Source organism: Hydra viridissima, unplaced genomic scaffold, assembly GCF_058129835.1.
Source record: "Hydra viridissima isolate aposymbiotic clone 2 unplaced genomic scaffold, HvirCarnegie_v1 scaffold_8, whole genome shotgun sequence".
Taxonomy (NCBI): Eukaryota; Metazoa; Cnidaria; class Hydrozoa; order Anthoathecata; family Hydridae; genus Hydra; species Hydra viridissima.
The window spans coordinates 12,153,455-12,163,587 of record NW_028324307.1 but is presented as its reverse complement, the minus strand read 5'-3'; the positions used below and the strand labels follow the sequence as shown (position 1 = coordinate 12,163,587).

The window sequence follows — 10,133 nt, the reverse complement described above, 5'->3', positions numbered from 1 at the left end:
ATGTAAATTTGTAAATTGGTGCTGCTATAAGTTCTATTTTCCTTGTGTATCCACTGCTATAAGTTTTATTTTCCTTGTGTATCCAGCTGGCTTTCGTTGTGTCAGTATCATCTAACATTTGATGTTTTTGAAATGTTTCCTACAGTGTAGTTGTAGATGTATTTCTTACGTGTCTCTAATTCTTTATGGTTCCAGCTTCATTTTTAAAGTTTGGTAAAACATTTATTTCATCGTAAAATTTTTTTTTAGAGTATAAAATGAGTGAAGATCTTAGTAATACTCGAGCTATTTGGAAACGACAAAATGAGGATGGGGTATTAATAGAAGAAGAAGGGGTGGTTCCACTTTGTTGGCTACAAGGTAAAGATATTATCAGGTTTCCACCAAAGGCCAAAAAAAAGCGTGCTTTAAGGAAGAAGCAGATTCCTCAGCAAGATTGGATGTATGGAAAAGTTGTACACAGGAAGGTCACAGGTACATTGATTTATATTTCTTCTACAACCATGAAGTATGTTTTATGTTTAGCCGGAATTATTATATAGAATCACAGAGGGTTATTCAGGCTTCGCTGCAAAATGAAATATTCAAATCATTTTTCTGAGAATTGCTTTTAGGTAGTTTAGAAACTTGTGAAAATTGGGCATACTCAACATGTGCGCTAGTTCAGATTCTGATGAAAGTTTTTTGGTAGATTAAAAATGACATTGATCTGTAAATACTTGTTACTTTGTTGTCATTTTTATCAATTGTAAAGATAATTATTCTATATATATTTTTACACTTTTAGTTAATGTTAATGAGATTGTGCCAATTACAAAAACAGGAAGTGAAAAAGTTGGTAAGAGACAATTATTATTTATGGAAAAAACGAAGTTAAACTAAAACGTTAACAAGCTTGTTAAATTCATTTATGCGGAGTGAGTATTTTAAATCCTTTTCTTTATATCATAAAAGTAGAATTATGTTTTATGTTCCCAACGGAGAGAAAGTTTTACATAAAGGAACCCCAGACTTGTTTTTGATTTAGCTTGTCAGTCTGTAAAAAAAATTCTTATCTTTTCTATCTTTTATAGGAAAAAAGAAACAGTTTCCCTCCGTAGGGAACAACAAACCCTATTTTTGAATTATCCTGATCTGCAAAACAGGTTAATTTTAGGAAGGGCATCTGCTCGTAACTATTCTTTCATAACATCATATTTAAATAAGTTAATTGGTTCTATAACATGGGGCTATTTCTAATGTTACTACTTTTTATACAATAGAATACCTAGAAATGCAAAGTATTGCAGCATCTCCTTCACCTAAAAAACGTGAGTTAAATTATTGTCTTTTATGATATTCATTTTCTGTTTATCATTATCTGTTACTCATAAAAAAGCCGTATTTTGTCAGTTTGGATAATGATGGACTCTTTTGCAATAAGCATTGCATAATCTTCTGCAAGAGGGTTTAATCCTCAGTCTATGTGGTCTCATTGAAAATGAAATGGTCAAATTGAATCTTGTAAATCCTTCTGTAACTACTATAACGGTGTCTTTTTTTTAAGGTGTTGGGTATATATAAATTTTCACATTTCACATTTTTTGTTTGTTTTGTTTGTTGAAAATATCAGTGATTCATTCCCTAGAGGTACATGATATACATAATTTACCATGCTTTTTGTTTCTTGCACTATATAGAAAGTCAAATAACTCCCAATATTTTAAAAGAGAATTTATTTGGGAAAAAATTATTTGAACTTACAAAAATCAGAAAATCTTGCAAAAGTGAATGAGCAAGGAAAACCAATGTCATTTAGTCATGTTTTTTTTTATTTAGCACCTCACTTTCCATGCAAGTCTGAGAATATATATAAGGAAATGCCGGTTCTAGCGCATTGATACTTTTCCATACTTAAGGATGCAAACATTGATGAGTTAGTGAACATTTTTCATTTCGTGTTTTTGGAGACAAACTTAAGGATGCAAACGTTTTTCATGTTTTGAGGCATGAAGAAGTATAAAAATAATCATGTTATTTGTATACCTTGGCGATGTCTAAAGTGTTGTCTTAACAAGTCCTTGTTTTGTAGTGACCAATGGCTAGTGTGTGAATTCCGTCTTCTAAGATGTGTCTTTTGTCGTCGTTAGCGCTGAGTGTTACCACAAGGTATTAATAACATCTTGATAAGCGGCGCCTTCATTCAATTTTTTCAAGACGTAAAGGCATAAATGACCGCAATAAGAGGTATTACCAAACTGAACCCTTTCGCTGTTATAATAAACAGGGCTTTTTAAATAGTCAACCAGTTCAGCAAGAGGAGGCTGAGCATAAGAGTCGAAACTGTATTTCTTATCAGCGTCTTTGTACCAGCACACCTAATGAAATCCTCCAGTGCTTGAATCACCAGTGTTTGCAATGCCACATTCTTTTCTTCTTGGTTTTTTCGGTAACTCGTCTCTAACAAGAACACCTCGAAAGTTTTTTAATTTTAACTGTTTAGCAGTCTTTAGCAGTTGAAAGTTGGTTAAAGCCTCATTAGGTAAAACAATTCCTTCAACGTTAATCATTTTTTAAATTTGTTAAAAAGTTTAAATTAGAGAATGGATCCAAGAATGGGTATGCTATTGAAGGGTGAATTGGGGCCTAGAAGTAAACCAGAACCGGAAACAAGAGTGCTAACAAGCGTACCGAGCAATGGGAGTAGTGCACCGATGAAACCTCCGGTTATTTCATGTCCTTTTCCAGTTTTAACAAAGAGTCCTTTTCCAGTTTTAATGAAGAGCCCATCGCCTTGAGTATTACCATTCCAATAGTTTAGGAATAAGCCAGAGCCAAGTTTGGTTATTTTTATGCCTTTTCCATCTTTGCTCAAGTAAAATATTTTGGGTTTATTAGTTTTAGCTGAGCTTGTATGATTGACGCCTCGTCCAGCGATAGAATCAACCATAGCTGAGCCGGCAGATGAAGCAAGTCCGCCCAATAAACCTTTTGCAAGTACTGGAGCTGCACGAGAGGCAAGCGTTCCTAATAAAGGTAAAAGGGCACCGATGAATCCTCCTTCAACTTTTGCGTTGTGCATGAGTTGTTTTTTGCTGAGTTTGAGCGTGACACCTTTTCCAGCTTCGTAGGCTTTTCTAATTTGATTGAGTTGTGTGCTAGTGACAGCAAGAACATGTTCGCCGTTCAAGTCTTGATGAGTGAGTTTTATGCTAGCAGCAGTTTTGTCTTGAATGACTTTTTTAATTTTGTCAGCTTGTCCTTTTGAAATGTTGAGTTTGATGTTTTGATACATTTTATAGAGTTAAGAAATTTATTTATTTCACTTTTCGAATGTGATAACGGATCGTGATGTCCTCGCCGCGAAAATCGATTAAATCTCCATTTTGATCAATGATGCGAGTAACCATTGTTGAAATTTCAAGAAGCTTAACAGGAAGATAAATTAAATGCATTGGTCTTTCGATGATTTTGTAACCAGGGTTAACATTTGGGTAAAAGGAGTAGATGCAATTGAGTTGGGTTCCATTAATGTAGGATGATCCGATAACGTTGTTAACAATTTTGATGGTGTTGCAGCTTAAAATTTTAGCAATATGATCAGACTCGTATTCGTAATTGGAATTTAATTTTCTTTCAGTAAACCCTAAAACTGAAGCAATGCTGTTCTCAACGTCAAAGTCAATCAGATAATTCATACCAAGTTTAATGCTTGATTTTAAAGTATTAATGTTGATTCCAATTTGAAGGTTGTTTGAAGAGTAATAATGTTTACGATAATGTTTTCCCAATGAGCTCCATTGTTCATGCTGTATTTGAACGAATTGTTTTTACTGTTTACATTTGGAATGCTATTGTACGTTTCCATACCGAGAAAAGCCATTTCATAACTTTTGCCTTTCTCAAAAGGAAAAAGAAATTTTGTCTAAAAATTCAGTCGTGATAACACTTAATTTACCATCCACGTCAATGATTATACCAGACATTTTTTATGTCGTGAAAATTTTTTAGATCCTTTTCGGATTCATGGAAATCACAAGTGTTTTATAAAAATAAAAAATCGTCAAACCGTCTTCGGTATTTTCCATTATCTTTTTCAGAGGAGAGATCAATGACGGCAAATCCACGATGTTTAGACCAGCAATCTCTACAAAACTTTCTAAATTCTTTTATGTTCATATCACATGAGGCGTGTCTTTTATAAATTTCACCAACAGTTCCATCGTCTTGAGGAAATAGACAAATAAAATTGGCATTGGTTCTAATAGCATGTCCGTCAAGATCGAAAAAATTTTGAGCGAGATAAAAGCAATCTGCGTTAGAGTGTCTTCCTTGGGTGTAATATTTTTCACACATGCTTTGCTTTTCTCCTTTTAAATCGTCAAAGATCGGCAAATTGTTTTTGATTCTATCGAGATCGGAAGGGTTAGGAACGTCTTCTTCACTTTCGAAAAAATGACACTCTATGTTATCAGAAGAAGAACATTCTTCAGAGATTTCTTTAATGACTTCATCAGGATCAACCTTTTTAGATTTTTTTAGAGCGATGAACATTTGGAAAATGAGTCCTTTGGAAGGTTATTTTCAAAGGCTTTTTTGAATATTTTGTATTCAGGTTGGAAAAGGGATTTGCCAAAGACTTGCAAGTGGTTGTAATCCAGCCATCCAGGTCTTAATAACAGGTTTAACATCAATATTGTTTTCCCACAGCCAGATTTTCCAACGATGAGTCCTCGAATGTCTCTTGGAAAGAAGTTGTTATGATTTCTTATGCTTTCTTTATCATATGACAAATCAACAATGTCCATTTTTATGTTAAAAAACTTATTTATATATGTTAAAATGTACTGCGTTAAATGCAAAAGAGAAACTGAAACCATTCACTTGAAAAATGAGATGACAAAAAACAATAGGTCTATGTTAAATGGGACTTGCCACTCTTGCGGAACGACCAAATGTCAATTTGTTTCTTCGCATGCGCTCGATGGATCATCTTCTTCAACAAAAGGAGGTGATTTGGTAGAGTCAATCAATAAGCTGTCGAGCAAAATCAAGCTTCCATGGGCTAAATTTCCAGGAGAAATGCACATTCCAGGAATGAACTTTGCAGGACCTGGAACCAATTTGGACAAGAGGTTGACTTCAACAGACATGTATCAAGATTGGAGCAAGCCGGTAGACAGAGTGGACAATGCAGCGTATCACCATGATTTGGCGTATAAATATTTCAATGACGTTCAAAGCAGAAATTTAGCAGATCAGATGATGCTTGAAGAGATGAATTCGATTCCCAATCCCACTCAAAGAGAGATCAACGAAAGAAAGCTCATTACTCCGGTGATTAAAGCCAAAGCAAAATTCGGACTGGGTGTGAGTGATTTGAAATGGACGGATCAGCTTGCAGAGGAGCTTCATAAACCGGTCATTCACCATTTTAAAAGAAGAAGGGTGATTGTGAACGACATGGATGAGATATGGGCTTCCGATTTGGTGGACATGCAGTCGTTTTCAAAGTTTAACAACGGTGTAAAATATTTGCTCATGGTGATTGATGTGTTTTCAAAGTATGGATGGATCGTTCCGTTAAAAAGCAAAACAGGCTTTGAAGTAGCTGAAGCGTTGAAAAAAATCTTCAGTGAAAGAAAATGCGTCAAATTTTGGGTGGATAAAGGAAAAGAATTTTACAACAAGCACGTGAGAGCGTTGGGTGTGCAATTGTATTCCACTGAAAATGAGAAAAAAAGCTGTGTCGTCGAGCGATGGAACAGAACGATGAAAGAGAGAATGTTTAAATATTTTTCAGCCAACAATACTAATAAATACATTGATGTTTTGGATGAGGTGGTGAAAAATTACAACAACAAAAAGCACTCTTCCATCAAAATGACTCCAGTGGAAGCCAGTGATGAAAAGAATAAAGGTAGGGTATGGTGGAATCTGTATGGAAAGGATCAAACATTACCAGCAAAGCCGAAATTATTAATGGGTGACAAAATGCGGATCACAAAAAAGAAGTCTCATTTTGAAAAAGGGTATACACCGAGATGGACTGAAGAGGTTTTTACCGTGTCAAAAGTTCAGTATACGGATCCTCCCACGTATAAAATCGCTGATGCTAACGGTGAAGAAATTCAAGGCACTTTTTACGAGCAGAAGATGCAAAAGACGCAACAGGAAAATTTTAAAGATGTTTTAAAATGCATGCTCCTCACAAGTTTTTTAGAAATGTTGCCTCAGCAGAAGTTCACAATTTGGAATTGCAATTAAGGTTTTTAGAAGAGAGGATCAGAGAGTTGGAGGAAAGAAAACCGAGTAACATTATTTTTTATACGAAAACGTTGGATCATCCACCCTATTACAACACGAACAGACAGTATGAGATTTTTGCTCAGAAAGACATTAAATTTGTTGCTCTCTCCCATACAACGATAGCTTTATCCATTGGACTGAATTTGGAAAGAGGTGTTGCAGTGGTGACATTAATGAATAAAATCACTGAGCAGTTGAATTATAGAAAGAACGAAGTTATTATTTCAGAGTCTGTAGAGAACGTTATTATGGACGTGAACAGCAACAGCAAAGAGGATGTGATTGTTAAAAAAGGCGAAAAGTTCTGCACGATTACGCACATTGATTTAAAATAATCTTTCTTAATGAAAAATGGAGATATTGAATGAAAAACTTTATCCAGTTCTTCCAACGGCTCCAGTGGATGATGGACACGTTTACCGTCTTCAGAAGATTGGTGAGATTCAGAAAGAAATGGAAACTGAAAAAGCTAAAAGAGTTCATCTCAGCAAAAAGTACCATCGCGTTTTCAGGATCATTTCGAATGTGGACAATACGATGCAGGGATTGGGTGCGACTGGAATAGGACTTTTGTCTACGATTATTGCAAGTCCAGCAGCGATTGCGTGTGAAGGGGTAGCTATTGGAATGGGTTTTTTATCGATTGTCGGAGGTCAAGTGAACAAAAGAATGGCTTTGAAAGCGGAAAAGCATGAAAAGATAAAAGTGCTGGCAGAGTCAAAATTGAACACGATCAGCGAGCACATTTCCGAAGCGTTGATGGATAATAAAATAAGCGATTCAGAGTTTCAGTTGATTCTTGGTGAGCTTCAAAAGTTTAAAGCGTTGACGGAGGAAATACGAACCAAAACTAAAAACGGAATAGATGAATTGGCTAAAGAGACACTGATCCAAAAAGGTCGAGATGACGCGATTCAAGCGTTTAACAATATGTTTAAAAAATCGTAGATTTTCCACAGATTCAAAGAATCTAAAAAAAATTAATTTTTTCCAGGATTCGAAGAATTTAAGAAGGGATAACATTAATGTGAAAACTGATTTATGATTTTTTGTCTACGTATTTTAAAAAGATGTTTTTCTTTAAAATACAAGACCCGAATAAAAGAGATGAAATTGTGAGAGAGATTAATGAGAGAAGAAAGAGGATTTACCAAGACAGCATCAACGACAACATTTTAGATGCTGATTTTCAAGCTAATGTGAGCAAGCTGTTTAAGCCTCTCATCGAAAGCAACGAGAAGATGCTCAACGGATTCAAAGAATCTAAAAAATCTGAGATTTTCCATGGATCTAAAAGATCTAAAAAATTTGTATCCAAAATGCCTTTTGAAGTGAATAAAGTTGATGATAAATTGTTCATTGGTAAAATGGAGGTTGAAATGGATGGAGATGACATTATTGTTGGTGATGAAAGGTATGAAAGAACAAAAGGTCTTTGGGATCTCATGACAAAGTTTGAAATACCGAGCGAGTATACGGATGAAGATTTGCAAAATTATGAAAAAATTTTAATGGACAGTGATGCTATACAATCTGATACAAAGCCGAATAAACCGAAAGCTTCAAGAAGACCAAAGTATCAGAAACTTATTGCTGCTATTTGGGAAAAAATGATGCTTATCGAAAAAGGGAAAAAAGGCCATGGAGTGATCATTCTTCCAAGCGATCCGAATGCGCTGGTGGAAAAGCTTGAATTGAGTATTGCTTCCTGGCATGCTGGAAATACGGGATCAAGAAATGTAGCTGTGAGCATTTGCGATGAGTTGTTGAGACAAGGGGAGATTAATAAATCGGAATACAAATCGTTAATGAAGACGATTGATAACATCATGAGATGATCTAAAAAGAAAATGCTTATTTTAAAAATGCTCATTGTGAACAAAAGAAGATATGCGAAAAAGAACGTTGTTGGAGGAGGTGGTATTCTAGACTTGATTAAAAATTTCATTAAAAGAGCAGCTGCTTCAAGTATGTCAAAAGCAACAATGAGTATGCTTAAAAATGCTGCATCAAGCAAAATTGGGCAAGAAGCGATTAAGCTGCAAAATCTGCTGGTACTGAGTTGGCTCTTTCTGCCATTTCTGCTGCTAAAGATGTGGCTGTTGATAAAGGTAAAAAGGCCATTGTGAAATTAAAGACTGGTTCATCCATTCAAACTAGGAAAATGTCGAAACAGAATGCGATTCGAATTCAAGATCTAGTGAAGATGGGAAGAGGACTGAAGATCGCATAATTTTAAGTGGTCGCTTGAAGGATGAGTGTGAAATGATCTAAAAATCGTAGATTTCCACGGATCATGAAATGATTTTAAAAAAATTTTTCTTTCTATAAAATGATAACTACAGATCGATTAAGACTGACTGATAAACCAGAGTATGACACTGACATTGAAAAATTGGATTTTTTCGAGTACCTTCCAACCAATCTTGATTTAAATTCTTCAGGAACGATCACTTTTGAAATTGACTGTCAATCCATTAAAACACTGCCATCAGAAGCTTACATTCTTATTGAAGGAGTGTTGAAAAAGAGTGATGGAACTTTTTATGAAGCCACAGACAAGATCGCCTTGGTGAATAATGCTTTGATGTATTTGTTTAACGACGTGACTTATGACTTGTCTGGAGAGCAAGTGGAAAGAGTTATTTATCCAGGTCATGCCACTAACATTCTTGGAATGGTGAAATACCCTCACGGATTTCAGATTACAGATGGTATGAAGCAAATGTGGTTCATGGACACATCAAATCTTGTTGAAAATGAAGGATTTAAAGTTAGACGAGACCATTTGTTTGCAGACACTACATCCGTTGGCGCTTTTTCGTTCAGGATACCTTTGAAGCACATTTTTGGTTTTTGTGAAACCTATAATAAAGTTGTTTATGGGTTCAGACACACCATCACCTTTACAAAGAAAGAATGCGATGATGCGATTTACAGAGCGGAGAGCGCTAGTATAGGAATGATTGATCTTAAAAAATTCAAGCTTTATATGCCACGCGCTGAATTGAGTGTTTCGAGAAATGCTGAATTCATGAGTTTAATAGCTCAAAAGATACCTATCGAAGTACCTTATAAATCAAACAAATGCGAAAGACAGCTTATTCCTGCTGGTCAAACGGAATTTACCTGGTCGCTTGGAAGAATCACCGACAAAAGCGTTCCGATGTTTGTTTTGTTTGGACTTCAGACGAACAGACCCTCTAGTCAAACTGTTAATCCGTCACTATTTGACCATTGCGATATTAGCAATTTTTACGTGACCGTCAATGGAATAAGGTACCCAAATTATAATTACGACTTGAATTTTGGAGAAAAGAAAGTGACCATGGCTTATGCAGATACGTTTTCTTTTGATGAAAAATATTACGGTACAAACGAACTTGTTTGTCAATCTGGGTTGTCCTTGTTTCATTATATAAAACTGTATCCCTTGTTCTTTGTTGATATCAGCAAGCAAAAAGAAAGAGTGGCTTCAGAAACAGCTGAATTGGTGATCAACCTTAAATTTCGAACTTCAACTGTTGCAAATACCGTTATCTTTGCTGTGGTGATCTCTGACAAGCTGCTTAATTTTGTTTCAAATGGAACTCACATGACTGCTGTTTATTAGATCTTTTAGATCCATGGAAAATCTACGATTTTTTAGATCTTTTAGATACATGGAAATTCGAAGAATTTTTAAGATCGATTGTGATTTTTAGTTTTTTTTATCTAAAAAAATGGATAACAAAACGTTAAAAGAATTGCAAGAATTAGCTAAAAGTCGTGCGATAAAGGGTTACTCACAAATGAAAAAAGAGGATCTTATCAAAGCAGTGAAAACAACAAAGCCTGTCATTGGT

At 35.2% G+C, this 10,133-nt stretch overlaps 1 protein-coding gene across 1 annotated transcript; it reads left to right on the top strand.

The window, feature by feature from the left end:
• Positions 1 to 257: 257 nt before the first annotated feature.
• Positions 258 to 6,695, top strand: LOC149885140 (uncharacterized). The gene is made up of 3 exons (XM_090094636.1): positions 258 to 474; positions 615 to 657; positions 6,671 to 6,695. Exons 1-3 carry the CDS (start codon positions 258 to 260, stop codon positions 6,693 to 6,695), a joined length of 285 nt encoding a protein of 94 aa, XP_089950762.1.
• Positions 6,696 to 10,133: the final 3,438 nt, after the last annotated feature.